The 16,340-nt window shown below is 37.2% G+C and overlaps 1 protein-coding gene across 1 annotated transcript; it reads left to right on the plus strand.

Moving 5' to 3' along the window:
- The first annotated feature begins 14,976 nt into the window (after positions 1-14,976).
- LOC131648908 (uncharacterized) lies at positions 14,977-15,723 on the plus strand. The gene has a single exon (XM_058918641.1). The coding sequence runs from the start codon at positions 14,977-14,979 to the stop codon at positions 15,721-15,723; it is 747 nt and encodes a 248-aa protein (XP_058774624.1).
- The last annotated feature ends 617 nt before the right edge of the window (positions 15,724-16,340 follow it).

Raw genomic sequence — 16,340 nt, forward strand, 5'->3', positions numbered from 1 at the left:
CAATTGTGAGTCTTCCTCCCGGGTTGTTTGCAACACCGTAGTCACCAAGGAGCCTCTCAGGAGGAGGAGGATTTTCACCCATGACTTCTTCTTCACTTTTAGAATCTGAACCTGAATGAGCTGAAACACTTTCTTCTTCAGATTCCAGCTTAACCAACCGAGCTTGCCTACGCCTTGCGTGCAAAGTTCTTTCAATTTCTGCGTCAAAAAGAAATTCAGCTGAGGCCTTGCCTCGCATAAACAGATTAGATAATTATTATAATTAGGAAAAATAAATAGTGCAGAAAATAAAATTTTAGTCGCAGAGCAACAAAATTTTAATTGAAATAAATCTAAAACTCAATTATCTTCGGCAGTCCCCGGCAACGGCGCCAAAAACTTGATAGGAAAATAGCAAGTGTACTATTTTTGCCTATGTAGTAGTAATGGGGAAATCCCAAGTATCGAATCTCAAGGACTGCTTGACGATACAGAGTTTCACAACAATTTCAATTAAACAAAAGTTCAAAAGGGTGTTTTGGTTGGTTTTGCAAATAATGTAAATAAGCAGAATATTAAAACGATGAACAGAGATGAGTAGGTTGCTAGGGGTCGGTGAATGATTCTTCCTGTAACAACTATCCTTCTCAATGCAATAACATAGTTTCACAATTGATTACCGGTTCTCAAGAATATCTAATCCTAAGGCCTTAGTGAAAAGATCTTTGACGTCACAACCTAATTACTATGTCCATAGATAATTATAATTATGATCAAGCATTCCAATACCAAGAATTTCCGGTTAAGATAAAAATATCCCTAGTCCTAGGTGATAGTTATTATCCTATGTTCTTACTCATGTCAATGAACAATTGCTGTCCAGCTAAATTTATTCATACAAATTCATTATCCGTTTGTCCGACGGTTAAGGCATAAAGAACAGATGTAAAACAAACCAATTATATGAAAACCAAATTATTATTGCATCAAAGAAATAAAGTTATCACATTCAGAATCAGGATCACCCCCCTAGCAATGGGGGGTTTAGCTACTCATAACAATAATAAAAATCATAGTTTTGATTGTAGACATTACAGATAAATGAAGGAATCAGATCTTCAATGGCTAATGCTCATAGAATCCTTCACTCCTTCCATCAATCTTGAATTCTCCAGCCTCTCTAATGTATTTTCGCTCCCAAATTCGTCGAACCCCTGTCCAAACGCATTCTGGTTCTTTTATTACTGTCATTCTGGGCTTTTCAGCAAAACAGGCCCAAAAATCTCGTGCACACGCGTGTGGACACGCGTCTGGTGCTGTGACACGCGTCCTGGGACGCGTCCTGGCAGGGGCAGGCATTTCCTTTGCAGTTGTGGCTTCTGGGACGCGTGTGGGCACGCGTGTGGGAGTCAGGGACGCGTCTGGGCACGCATGTGGGAGTCTGGGACGCGTCTGGGCACGCGTTTGGTCAGCAGACCTCAATATTTCACTTCCACACGCGTCTGGGGACGCGTTTGAGCAGCAGGATGTACTTGTGCAGGCTCCACACGCGTGTGGAGACGCGTTTGGCCAGGCCATGTGCATTTTCATCAATTTCTTCACGTTTTGCACTGATTTTCTCCACTTCATTCATCTGAGTCTGCAAACACTTAAACACAAAACCAAAGCATAACATGACGAATAATAAATTAAAACATAAAATAAAATACTTAAAGATAACTAAAAACAGCGGTAAAAATACGTGTGAAAACCACTGATCAGTACAAATAAACTTTGAGCCACTATCCTTTGTTTCTTAAACCGTGAACCAAGCCACGTTACAACCCTTGAAAGTCCTAACTGAAGCATGGTTAGTTCAAAAGCATACTGTCACCAAAAAGGTATCCTGACTTCTTAAGGTTTACCACAAATGCTGAGTTGATATTTCGTTTTTACAAACATCACGTTTTTATAAACATCACGCTTTTACATCTTATGTTTTAATGTTTTTCAGAAAAACAAGACAGACATATGCGTTGCATCTCTTGAATTCATTATTAAACATATTTTGCTACATAATTTCGAATGTTAGCATCAGGAAGAATTTGCACATGGTACAACTAATGACTGAAAGTTATCCCGACAAACAAAATCACTTCAGAAGCAATGTCTCTTATGTATACAAGGGGCATGACATGGTTTATCCAATCAACCTGGGGCAGTCAGGTCAAGATTCCGAGAATCTCTCAAAGAATGCCAATCAATCTGGGGTAATCAGGTCAAGATTCCAAGAGTCTCTCAAGATTCCAAGAATCTCTCAAGATTCCAAACAATCAAGGGCATACACCCAAGTGGATCTGCAGCTACTTCCCAATCAACATGGGACATCATCCTAAGTCTATGGTTACTAGGGGAATGTCACCCATAGTACACACCTCATAAAGTCCTCGCGAGGCGAATCTTTTTAAAATCCCTACTAGCAGGGGCAAATCTATGCAAGTCCAGTTGACACTTCGACCAATACTCATTGGCAGGTCCCAATCAATACGAGTTCAGGAATAACATGTACCATAATCACTGGGGGCAATATTCGAGGCATCCATGGTTTCCTACGACTCCAATTTCACAGGATTATATCCCCACAGAGTAATCTTCAAGAAGATATCTCCGAAGCAAAGACTTAGTCCCCCAACGGAGTTTACATCTTCAAACACTGTCGGTTCACCGATACAAGGTCATCCATCTCTCCTATCCCCAGTTAGGGTACATTAAGATCAATCATTTAAAGTTATTGTTCATCCCCAAGAAGGGAACAGAAATCCCCAGCTGCATATCTCCAATACAAGTTCAAGCATCAGAACCATATCAAAGATCTATCTTCTCAAAGACACTCTGAATAGCATAAGTCATACATCATATACATTATACATGCATTACATATAGCTCTAAGTCACACATAACATACAAAGATCCTCATTAATTTTGAGGACTTCATCTCATTCATTACATGCATCATAAACATTGCATGAAATTGATATTATTATCAAGTAAATGTCATTTTACAGGTACAAACGCAGAAATAATCAAGCTAATGATTTAAATCTGACACTCATCCAAGGTATAATACAGTGAACTGACTTTAAAGAAATGTCGCGGTAAGCAAGAGTCGCCACCGACTTTTATTTTATCCAATTTATAGAAAGGTTAAAAGAACAGAAAAATACCTTTTAAAAGATTTTGAGTTCGGGGGATAGGTTATACAAAGGGAAGGGTTAAAGCACCCTTTGTATCCATGGTTATCCATGGGCTCTTAATTGCTTAGCTCAATTTGTTTTCAAAAATGTTTGCAGTAAGTAGAAAAAGAATTTGAAGAAGGACTTTAGCTTGTAAATAAACGTAGCCTTTTTGAAGATTTCTAAAAAAGGGTAAAATTGAATTTAAACCAGAGCAAGCAATTAGAAGCAATTACCCTAAATTTATATAAAAAAAAGTTCTTTTAGCCTTTCAGGGCTATCCGTACCATAGGAGGGTAGGAAGTCCTTGTATTGGATGTTGAAGGGTCATCAGAATTATCGTTCACCATTAGACTGAACCTGCCATAAAGAGGGCAGGTAGTCTAAGGGAAGGATAAAATAGTCATTTTAGGCAACCAATGAGGATACCTCAGCAATCGAAAGGGACTATCATATCATATCGTGGGCAACCTCGAGGGACGAGATCATATAACCGGAGGCAACATCGAAGGGACTTATGATCTTCAGTAATGATAATGAACTGAGGGCAACATTTGCTGAGGCATCCTCGTATCCGAGGGACTTGACTATTCTGTGATAAACAAGGCAACAAGGCAGCAAATAACAAGGCAACAGGCAACAAGAGGGGTTACCATTAAAGGTGTGTGGGTGCACAATCACGTGGTTGATTCAGAAATATTATCTTGTAATTATTTATTCTAAATTCAATTCAAGGTTTTCACGCCCTAAATTTCTAACCACGCAGTTAAACAAATAATACAAAATCTAACTATTACAAGGCCTCGGGTGGGGGATTACATGGCCAAAAGCCCATTGACAAGAAAAATAAAGGCAAGAAAGAACAATAATTAAATAATAGTAAATTTAGGGTTACCACAAGGTTTGAGCTTTCATCGATCCTGGTTAACCCTGAAAATTAGGCACGAAAAAGAGAAATGGTTAGTGCATTACAGATTCATTGACTATTGGTACAAGCCCTATTTTTTACCCAAAAAGGCAAATAAAATGATGTTAAACAAACCCTAAGAGGTTAATGAAATCGAAAGTTCGATTAAATAGATAAACCAAAACAAAATCTAATAATTATAGGGTTAAACCTAATATTTTAATTAATTAAGCGTATAAACAAATAAAATTAAAATTAAAGGATTATAAAGAAAATCGAGTTTTCGATTAAATATAAATAATTATAAAAATATTATATAAACACTATTTTGTTTAAATAAATAAATAAGAAAAAAGAAATTATAATATAATGAAAAAAAGAAAAAGAATAAAAGGGATTTATGTAATAAAAAACAAAAAAAAATTGGAAAACTTAGCTTATGATCAGATGTGGCGCGTGGCTGAGGGATCATGGTGTGCCAGCGTATTCCTGCGCATTGGATCTGGGGATGGAACGATCTAACAGTTATGGTGACGAGGGTGCATCGTACGCGTGAACCTGAGAAGCGATGGATCCATCATCCCTTCCCTTTCACGCGCGCCAAAACCATTCAAAATTAACCAACCACAGAGCGCCCCCGAGTCATCCCTGGCCTCCCTCCGCCGTCTTAGGCCAGAAGCGTTTTTAGTGACGGTTTTCCATCGTCACTACAGACCTGCAAATAGCAAATACAAGCAAAACGCCACGAAAATATTTCGCGACCCCATGAATGGGATCGTCCAGACCTCACGAGCACGCTAGTACCTGTAATTAGTCCTGATTTTTCCTATCAAGAAAAACCCTAATCCAAGCTTTCTAACCCTAATAATGGTGGAACGCTCATAACAACATATTAATGCAATTAACTTTCCAGAATCGGTCATAGCATTGAGACAAACATGAATATGCAATTAGAATCCATTAATTATGCGTGTATGATCGAATTCGATGCAAAGTTAAAAGGCTAAAAAACATGACTTACAGTGGGGTGTTCTTGAGGCTTCAAGGTCTGGGAATGATCGAGACAGCTTCAGGGAAGATCAAGGAAGGTGTTTGAATGCTTACTTCTCCTTGAATTGTCCTGTAACCTAGAATTTGATCTTGGAATTTTCTTGATTTTTTGGAAGCTTGATAAGGATTTTTCTCTGCAGAAATTCGTCCCCTAATGGTCTGACTTTGTTGTGTATTTATAAGTGAATGATTTAGGTCAACAATAACAAATCAAATCTCTTTGAATCAATCTTTGGCAAATTGATTGGAAATTGATTTTAAATGTTTCTAAATTTGTCCAAATTTCAATCCAATCTTCACAAGCTTATTTGCACGAAATTAAATGGAAAATATGCTAATTAATCAATTGAATTTGATTGGAAATCAAATCCAAATCAACTTTTTTCCATAATTCCTTGAATATTTGATTTTAATCACTTTTTAAATGAGTAAAATTCAATGTAAAATCAAATAATCAACACAAATTCGTGGCCTTGGGATTGAATCTCTTTGATGACTTGGGGAACAAGATTGGACCATAAAATATTGGGCCTCTTTGCAGAGAAATCCATTTTGAGGCCTTTTACTTCACATTTTTTCTTCAAAATTAGCCAACTTTGACAAGGCATATCTCCCTCAATTTTTAAGGTATGGAGGAGTTCTAGGACTTTTTGGAAACCTCAAGATGTCCTATACAAGCCACTTTGGAAGCTTATTTCCATTTGAGGATTTTATCTTGATGATATGAGCTTTGACAACAAACTACTTTTGGTTGACTTTCAAAAAGGACCTGTAATGTTTTGATCCATATCTCTCAATTGAAGCATTTTTAGACTTGGCTTGTGAGAGACAAAGTTGTATAGAATTCATTTTCCTTAAAATTGAGCTTTGGATGGAAAATTTCTGATTTTCTATGTGGAAGTTATGGCTGGTCAAAGTTCAGTTGACTTTAAGTAAAAAAAACTCTAATTTAGAAACGTTAGGTTTTGTTGATTTATGAACTTTCCTTGATGAATCATGATCAATCCTTGATCAAATGATGAATGGTACTTCAAAATAAGGATGTTGACAAAAAATCAGGAGTTTTGACTGTATTTTGACCATAGTTGGCTTTTAGGTCAAACTGGTCGACTGTTGACTTTCTGAGCAATTGACTGGGCAATCCTTGGAATTGAAGCTTGTACTTTGCCATAGAGATAGTTTGAAACATCATAGGCCATATGAAGTTCATTGGAGACTTAGATTCATTGATTTTCTTTGGGGAATTCAAAACCCTAGTTCATTGAGCCATTGTTTAGGAGAATGTGTCCTTGAGTCTTTGAACTTTGGTATGAGCTTGAAAAGGTGAAATGAGATGGTCAAATTTTGGGGTATGACACAAGGTCCAAATCGATTAAAAATACCAGGACAATCAATTCTCTCCAAGTCAGATGGAATCTTTAAGTCCATCTCCAATAGACACTTCTTAACATATCAAGCTCAACTTCTGCCTAACGTATGGCTTTCCAAACATCTCCGGATGCAACAGACTCGGTCTAACGTATGACCCGTCTTTTCAGACATCTCTGTGATGCAACCAGACCCGGTCTAACGTATGACCCGTCCCCCTTTCCAGACATCTCCGGATGAAACCGGGCCCGGTCTAACGTATGACCCGTCCTCCTTTCCAGACATCTCCGGATGCAACCAGACTCGGTCTAACGTATGACCCGTCTTACAGACATCTCCGTGATGCAAACAGACATCTCCGTGATGCAACCAGACATCTCCGTGATGCAACCAGACTCGGTCTAACATACGACCCATCTTTCCAGACATCTGTGTGATGCAACCAGACCCGGTCTAACGTACGACCCGTCCTCCTTTCCAGACATCTCCGTGATGCAACCAGACTTAGTCTAACGTATGACTTGTCATAAAGTACAACCTTACGTACGGCTTGCCTTCTCAATACAGCGGATTCAGTCTAACGTACAACTCATCCTAAGTATAACCTTTAGATACGATCTAACGTATGACGTATTCTGGCTCTCAAACTCATCACGCTAGATGGCATCTTCAAGCCCATCTCATCAATTATCTCTATATCCCGGTGGCATCTCTAAGCCCACTTCATATCTTCTGCTGATGGCATCTATAAGTCCATCCCTGACACAAGCTCCAGTATTAACAATTTACTTTTGACACTCATTCAAGACACAAATCAGAAACAATCCAGGATCTGAATCAGTTACTACGAACAGTGATGACGGGATCCACATTCAAATCGATGTTCAAAATTCACAACAATGGAGTCACGACAATGAAGTCACGACAATGGAGTCACGATAATGGAGTCACAATAATTGAGTCACGACAATTGAGTCACGAAAATTGAGTAACGACAATTGAGTCACGACAAGGGAGTCACAACAATAAAGTCACGACAATGGAGTCATGACAATGGAGTCACGACAATGGAGTCACGACATTGGAGTTACGATAATGGAGTCACGACAATGGAGTCACAACAATTGAGTCACGATAATTGAGTCACAACAATTGAGTCACGACAAGGGAGTCACGACAATGGAGTCACGACAATTGAGTCACGACAATTGAGTCACGACAATGGAGTCACGACAATGGAGTCACGACCATGGAATCATGACAATAGAGTCACAACAATGATCGCGACGCTCAGGGCAATCAAGCCAACAAACACCTCTCAATACATCGAGCTCAGATACAGTCTAATGTACGACTCATTCTGATTTTCATATTATCCAGATTAGATGACATCTTTAAGCCCATCTCAGTCAACTTTCTCCCAACATCCAGATGGCATCTTTAAGCCCATCTCATACATCTTTTACAACACCTGGATGGCATCCTTAAGCCCATCTCCGGCAAAAAGTCCCTGTCTCAGCAAGGGCAAATTCCTGGGTATTCTAGTCTTCAATCCTCTTCTACCTTCAGATTCCGACAAGCACACAAGCCAATCTACATCCTCGGGTTTAAGAAGATTGAACAGGGGCAGTTGTCATACCCCAAAATTTGCCCTCTCATTTTTAAAGACAAAAATCTTCAAGTGCAAAAATAATTGAAGAGGACATCCCAAGCTTCCCAACAAATTCAAAATTATTCTCAAATATTGAAAATTGAGAAAATTATGGCTGGTAAAAATTGGGAAATTTTGAGTCAGTGCATCAAGTCCAAATTGAGCAAATTCATTATTGGGCCACAATTTTAATCCAATCACCCCTTAAATCATTTTATTTCAATTGTTTTGATTTATTCATTTAAATAATTCAAAATAAGGAAAATAAAATAAATTAAGCTCTTAGTGAGGTCCAAGCCCATTTTCCTTTTAACCTAATGTTTTCTTATAAATAACTAACAACCCTTATTCACCAACCATTCACCTCTACCAAATTCTTCATTCCCATACACTAACAATCAACAACTCTCATAATTTTACACCCATCCCCAAAAAACCCTTTACCATCGTTTCTGACCGTCACGAATAATCTTCCGTCACTCTAATTCGGGTTGCAGCAGAGTGATAAATTTTCCAGCCTATCTGCCGAATTCTGAAACTACTGTTTTGATTTGCTCCGAATTTTTTCCAGAAGTTCAGAAAAAAATCGAGGAACAATACTTCTTTAGAATTCTATTCTAAAGGATTTCGACGCTCAAAATCGCAAATTCCTCGTTTTTCTAATTTATTCGATTTAATTTCTATTTTCATATTTTCAGAAAAATCTCAAAAAATTTGTAGCTTCGTATTCTTATTTTATTTGACTTATAATCAGGTTTCATATGGATTGACCAAGTGGAAGGAGCTTTATCCATTGACCTCAAGGGGTATCCAAAGTGTTTTTTGGCCAAAAGTCTTTTGGCTTTTGGCCAAATCAAGGTTATTCGTGTTTGGCCAAAAACCTTTTGGTATTTGGCCAAAATCAAGATTATTTGTATTTGGCCAAAAACCTTTTTGGTATTTGGCCAAATCAGGTTATTATTATTACTATTATTTTTTTTTATTCTTATTCTTATTATTATCATATTTTTGCAGGTACTTCCTTTGGCCAAAGAGGAGCGGGTGTAAATCTTATCTCTTATTCCTTACACTTATTTTTCACTCCATTTTTTAATTAACCATTACCTTTGTTTTGGCCAAACACTTTGTTGGCCATTTTCCCATGATGCACCCTCAAGAACCAGATCCAAACACCAGGTTTTTATAATTTTTTTTTATTTTTAATGTATTTCAATTGTTTTTTTATTCCTTCCTTTCTTTTTAAAAACTCTTTTCAAAAGTGATTCTCTTTTCTTTTTTTTCTCTTTAAAAATAAGAAATTCTTTTATAAAATCAAACTTTTATTTTTTAATAACGATTAATTAATTAGGATTAATATAATTAGAATTAATTTAATTAATTAGGTTTAGGTTAATTAATTAGTAAACTAATTTTTAGGTTAAATAATTAAAATTAGGTTTTAATTCTAGATTAGTAATTAAAAATTAATTTTAGCCTTTTTAATCAAAACCATGTGACTATTAGTAATGTGAGAAATTGTAGGCTTAGGCCTTCCCCTTAGGTTTTCCCTTAGTTTTTTTCATTAGGTTTTTAATTGTAATAATTAATTTAATACCATTAGGTTTTTTACAAACCCTTAAGGTTTAGGTTTTTAACTTGTTTCCTTTCTATTAACCATGGTTAACTTTGCCCCATTCGGGGTTTGCCCTTTGGCCTTGCCTTTCTATTATTTGCCAAATTATTCATAATTTTTGTATCTGCTCCGAGATGGTAACAATTTTAATTATTGATCTATTTTATTGTATCTGCCCCAAAGCCATGTACAAAAAGTTTTCTACCTTTCTTTCTGCCTTTTATTTTCCGTTACCCTTCAGGGTTTTATTGTAATAGTAATTAGGTTTATTTTTTTGCCTTTATTTTCCTGCATTAACAGGTGTTTATTGTAATAGCGTAGGATTTTTAACTGTTTATTATAACTGCTGTGGTTAGTAATCCTAGGGAGTGCAACCCTGAATTGAACATAGAATCAATAATTTTACAAGATAAAATATCTGAACTGAATCACTTGATTGTGGCACACACACACCTTTAGGGTAACCCTTCTTGTTACCTTGTTGCCTGTTGCCTTTATGTGAATTTCAAAATAGTCAAGTCCCTCGATTCCGAGGATACCTAAAGCAAAGGTGCCCTAATCATTGAAATTATTATGAGATCTAGTCCCTCGATGCTGCCTCGGTAAAACATGATGATTGTCCAAATTGCTAAGGTATCCTCGCTTGTTGCCTAAAAAAGATTAATGACTATTATATCCTTCCCTAAAGACTACCTACCCTCTATATGGTAGAGACAGTCTTATGGCGAATGATCCTCGATGACCCTTTACATCCAATGAAAGGACTTCCTACCCTTCTATGGTATGGATAGCCCTTTAAACTAAAAAGATGAAAGAACAAAAATCTTAAAATTAGGGTAGTTGCTACTAATTGCTTGCCCTGATTTAAATTCAAAAATATTTTTTCACACTATCTTTTCAAATACTTTCAAAAACGAGGCCACGCTTATTTACAAGCTAAAGTCCTTAACAAAGTTTTTTTACTATTCACACACGACACATTTCAAACAATTCAAACAAAAAGTGAGCTAAGCGATTAAGAGCCCATGGATAACCATGGATACAAAGGGTGCTTACACCTTCCCTTTGTATAACCTACCCCCCGAACTCAAAATCTTTTTGAAAGGTCTTTTCCTGTTCTTTTAGCCTTTCTACATATTGGATAAAATAAAAGTCGGTGGCGACTCTTGCTATCTGCAACATTTCAAAAAAGTCAGTTCTCCCACCGTATTATAGCGTCGATGCATTGCCTGTTCAGGTCGACGCATGGAACTTTGAGGAAATCTCGATAATGCGCACGCCGACCCTACAGGTCGACGCATGTGTCACGTTTGCTTCCAAAATAAGTGCAAAATTGCAATAGGTCGACCTACACAGATGGACAGGTCGGCCTATCGCTAAAATTATTGGTTTTTTGCTGATTTTAAGTGGCTAATGAAAAGGGTGTGGTATATATATCTTTGAATATTCTCAAGCAAAATAACAAGAAACGTGAAAGATAAACTCAAGCTTCTTCTCATCTTCAATCTTTCGCTTATTGATCGAAAATCACACATAATAATCTTTTTCGATCGTAGTAAGGAACGTGTGTTGATAAGGTTCGACGGTAGACTATAGTCTTATTCGAGTGAAAATAGTTGAGGGTGTTTCTTGTATAAAACCTTAGGGTTTTTCCTTCTACATCAAGGGTTTGATTTGAAGGTTTTGACGATCGCTTCGCTTTGGATTCAATTCAGCCGAGCATAAGGAATTGAGGGATTGTAGATTCGCTCATCAAATTTGCTACAACCGGAGGATTGAAAAGGAAGGATCGGGGTCTTGATCGGTGAAGATCATTGACATTGACTTGGTTCTACTTGAATCAAGGGGAGGAAGGATTTGTATTCAATTTTAGTGCATGTGTGTAGTTGGTGATTGGTAAACTCTTTCCTTGTTAGACATTTTGCAATCAAATAAAACTTTCCTAATTTTGATTGAAATTAGGGGCAGACGTACTCCTGCGAGGACGATAGAGGAAATGTCTAAACAAATCTCGTGTTCCTTATTGTCTATAGTTTTATCTTTTCAATATTCATTTTCGGTAAAAATTCATAGTTGAGCAAAAATTGAAGCTTGGTAAAAATCGCTCACCAAGTGTTTGATAAAATTACACATTCAATTTTTGGTCAATTTGGGTGAAACAGTTCATTGCGAGTAAGACTCATTTAAGTGTGTATGCTAGCCAATTGATAATTTCGTTGAAGCGATTAATTAAATTTCACCATTTTCATCCGGTTCGTTTATTGCACATATCTAGTCCCCAATAACTTGATCATTCAAGACGATAAGTTTGATTCTGGGGAATCACGTTTCAAAAGCTAAATTTTTCTAAGTCGGAAAAGGTGGTCTATTCACCCCCCCTCTAGACCATCCCTATCTTCTAACACACTTGTCACACAAGAGATTTACACTATAGTCAGAACCTTATTACAATTTTCTTAGACACACGAGTCCAAGACTTTATGCTCAATCTCACTAGAAATAGACTTTTTACCAAAACCAACTGTTCAGGACTGTTAGATCCATGATTTGATGATTGGCAGAATTTTTCTAAAACATGGTGCTTGAAAGATGCTAAGCAAGATGTCATAACATCTTGATCTTATGATACAACTGAGTATGAGCTTACATTAAAAACCAGATGTCCAAACTGATGTCATGACATTAGAAACAAAACATCAGTACAGGCTGCTTAGAACCTTGACAAATTTGATTTGATTTTGTGATATCTCTTTTGGATGTATCTAAATAATTTACGCATGTCAAGAAGATTTAATCTGAAACATGTGAATCAAACCACCAACAAAATTAAAGTTTCTAAAATTGGATGATTGAGACAATTTAGAAAACTTGAAGAATTGTTCCAAGATTCAAGAAGATTTTTCTGTAGATTTTGTTGCAACTCTCAGCTTGTGGATCAACTAAAGTTTTTCGAAGCCCATGGAAAGCTTAAGAATATTTAAAGAGAACCCTAGACCTAATGTAACTAAGTTTTTCACAATTGTAAAATTATGGGAAGGTTAGAAATATTTGGTTTTGAGAGTCTCTTATGTTTTTCAGTCACCCACGTATCTTTTGATACTATGTGGTAGACTGTTTATTACTTGACTATTATTCGAGTTGTTGTTCTCACTCTTAAAGCTTTTAAGCATGGAGTTGAGTGTTGTTCTTGGTTGAAACTTTTAAGCAAAACCAAGTATTTTGTATTTGAAGTGTAATCTTCTAAATTGGATTTTTATATGCAGCCACTGGGATTGAGATTGTTTAGGCTTTGAACTAATACTGATAATAGTGGATATCCTTCCTGGATTGGTAGCCCCCAGATTAGGTGATGTTGCACTAAATTGGGTTAATAATTCTCTGTGTTATTTATCATTCTGCAATTTTTTATTTCAGTAATAATTTCAGTCTGATATGTTTGGTCTATTTCCAGATGTCGTAACATCTGTCTTGACATCATGTGTTGCTGAGACAACAATGTTAGTGTTAGCTGGAGATTTCGATTGTTATATATGCTTTTCGAAGAGAAAAATGGCTTTGGATGGCCATTTCCGAGAGTGTTATTTGTGATGAAGATTCCTAAAATCGAAGCTGAATCGAGATAGGTGATCTTCGGAACTTAAATGTTTTTCTGAAATACAAGAGTGCTGAAACTTGAAGTATTTCGATGATTCTCACAAAGAACACGTTGCCACGTATCGAATAGGATTCAGGCGGGAGGTTTTGAATTTTGAAATATTCTGTTTAAATCGGCGAGGACAGATGGCGCCACAGGGATTCGAAACACTTGCATGCGGGCAACGTGGCATTTCGTTAGCGTAGGACCGTTAGGGTCGAATTAGTATAAATAAGGGTCTTTGTATCAGGATCCAGTGTGTTCATTTTGTACAAATCACTCACAAATCACTCAAGTATCAAGTGTTAAGAGAAAGAGTTTCGCTGAGAAATGTACGTATGACACCAACACTTTACATATGTTTGTATTTTTATTTCAAAATCGAATTGTCTTTTAATTTCCTTTACCTTTTTGCCCAGTCTTTCTTTTAATTTAAGTTATTTTACTTTTTCGCTAAGTCTTTTCCATTCCTGCAATTTACATTTCTTTTTACATTCTTGTTGAAGTTTTTACTTATGTTTACTGTCTAACCGATTTACTTTTCATTGTACATTTATTTAGTTTATTTCACAAAGTTATTCATACATTCACACCATAATCTCATAAAACCAATAAAAAACAAGAGATCATGAATCCAATCATCCTGAAAGAAAACTTTTCGACACATGTCCTAGGATCAATCTAGTCGATCCTGCGAGTAACCAAAGTATATTTATAATTTCGAAGACTAGCGGTTGTTTACCGAAAATCACCGTAAATAGTTAGCATGTGTTGCCTGTACCAAAAATTTCAAGGACTTCCTGCTCGGTCACAGTAGAAAGAGACTTCCTTGCCTAAACCAATCGTTTAGGACTTCCTTGCTCAATTACACCATAAAGAGACTTCCTTACCGTAAACAAATTGGCACACCCGGTGGGACCGTGTCAAAAAGTTGTCATTTAAAATTCTTGTTTTAACTTATAGGTCTAGATCATATTAGGAACTTGTATGAACCTTAGGAGCGGTAAATTAACCAATAGTGCACAACCAGTTCCTAAACGTAAATACAATAAGAAAATGGCTAATTCAACCAGTGAGAGGGGGAATCAAGATCCCCCACAAGGGTCAGGAACGGTAGCCGCAAGTACAACAAATGCTTCAACCTCTATGCCAGAAGCACAAGCGATACCCACATAGACAGGCTCTGCGGCCGTAAGTAATTCCCAGTCAATGCCTGAAACTACATCGATGTCAACAGGGACAATGCCAATACCAAGTTCGACTACAGTACCACCCTTTACAAGCACAACAGAAATACCACATTTTTCGACAAATTTTGCAAATCAGGTACCACCATATACCCCGAGAGCAACAACATTCGAAGGATGGAGACCTTGGAACCCAAATGGGATGCCGTCATCTTATATGTCAGGATTGCAAGGTGCGGGACCTACATACACCTAACCCGGTGTAGCAACATTTTCCCCAAATATAGGTTTAGTCGGTCGAAGTGTACAGAATCCAGGTCCATCAGGCCAACTGCCTACATTAACCACAAATAACTAAGCAGCATTTAGGCAAGAGATGGATGCAAGCAATCACGATATGGTGGGAGTCCTTGCAAGAGAGATGGGTTCGATTTTTTCTCCCTTAATAACAAACATTGCCAGGACTAACCAGGATAATATGGAGACATATCAACGTATTTCCACACAAAAGGGACGTATAGCAGATTTCTTTGGAGATCCCGAAACATCTACCAGACGAAGGAACAATCACGCTACCACTCGCGAGAACGAACTAATCTTGACACCTGTCCAAGATCTAGTTCGACCACCTAGGCAAAGTCCTGGTGAGAGAAATCAGGTAATAGATTTAGAGAATCAGAACCGAAGGACTAATACTATTCAACAGGAAGTCCCTGAAGAACAGCCTAGGGTAGTGATGGTTAATAGGGAGCAAAATGCTGATGAAATAATACACAGGGTTAGAAGAGACAATATGGCGACAGAAAATAATCTAACAACCTTGATCGAAAGGATTATGGCTAATAATGGCCTTAATACTGGACTTCGACGTCCAAACTACACTTCCCATGTAGCAGATTATATCTTACAAACTGAATTACCAAGAGGAACCAAGATACCTAAATTTACAAAGTTTTCAGGGGATACTAGTGAATCGACTGTGGAACACATAACCCGATATTTGACGGAGACGGGTGATCTAGCGAATAGTGAGAACTTAAGAATTAAATATTTCCCTAGTTCGTTAACAAAAAATGCTTTTACATGGTTCACCACTTTACCTCTAAATTCTATAGATACTTGAGCACAACTCGAGAGGATGTTCCATAAACAATTTTACATGGGACAAACCAAGATCAGTTTGAAAGAACTGGTTAGCATTAAGAGGAAGTTCACGGAGCCTATAGACGACTACTTGAATAGGTTCCGTTTATTGAAATCAAGGTGTTTCACGGTTGTTCCGGAACATGAATTATTCGAAATGGCCGCAGGCGGTTTGGACTATTCAATTAGAAAGAAGTTAGATACTCAATACTTGAGAGATATGGCCCAGTTGGCAGATAGAGTTCGACAAGTCGAACGATTGAAAGCTGAAAAGGCAAGAGCAAATAAGAATTACAAGAAAGAAAGAGTGGCATATATCGAGGTTGGGGATGCCGAAGTTGAAGCCTTTGATGATTCATATAGTTTCGATGAAGTCGAAATAGACTTGGCCAAATTAAAAGAGGCACCTCCATACTCTTGTAAATCGCTCACTCCTTCTAATGGAAAAAACCCTGTCGAAAATGATAAGAATGACAAATTCCCAAAGAAAACATACACTTTTGACGTCACTAAGTGTGACGAAATCTTTGATTTATTAGTAAAAGATGGCCAGATGATAGTACCTCCCAATTCTAAAGTTCCTCCGTTAGAACAACG

This window comes from Vicia villosa, linkage group LG2 (assembly GCF_029867415.1).
Source record: "Vicia villosa cultivar HV-30 ecotype Madison, WI linkage group LG2, Vvil1.0, whole genome shotgun sequence".
Taxonomy (NCBI): Eukaryota; Viridiplantae; Streptophyta; class Magnoliopsida; order Fabales; family Fabaceae; genus Vicia; species Vicia villosa.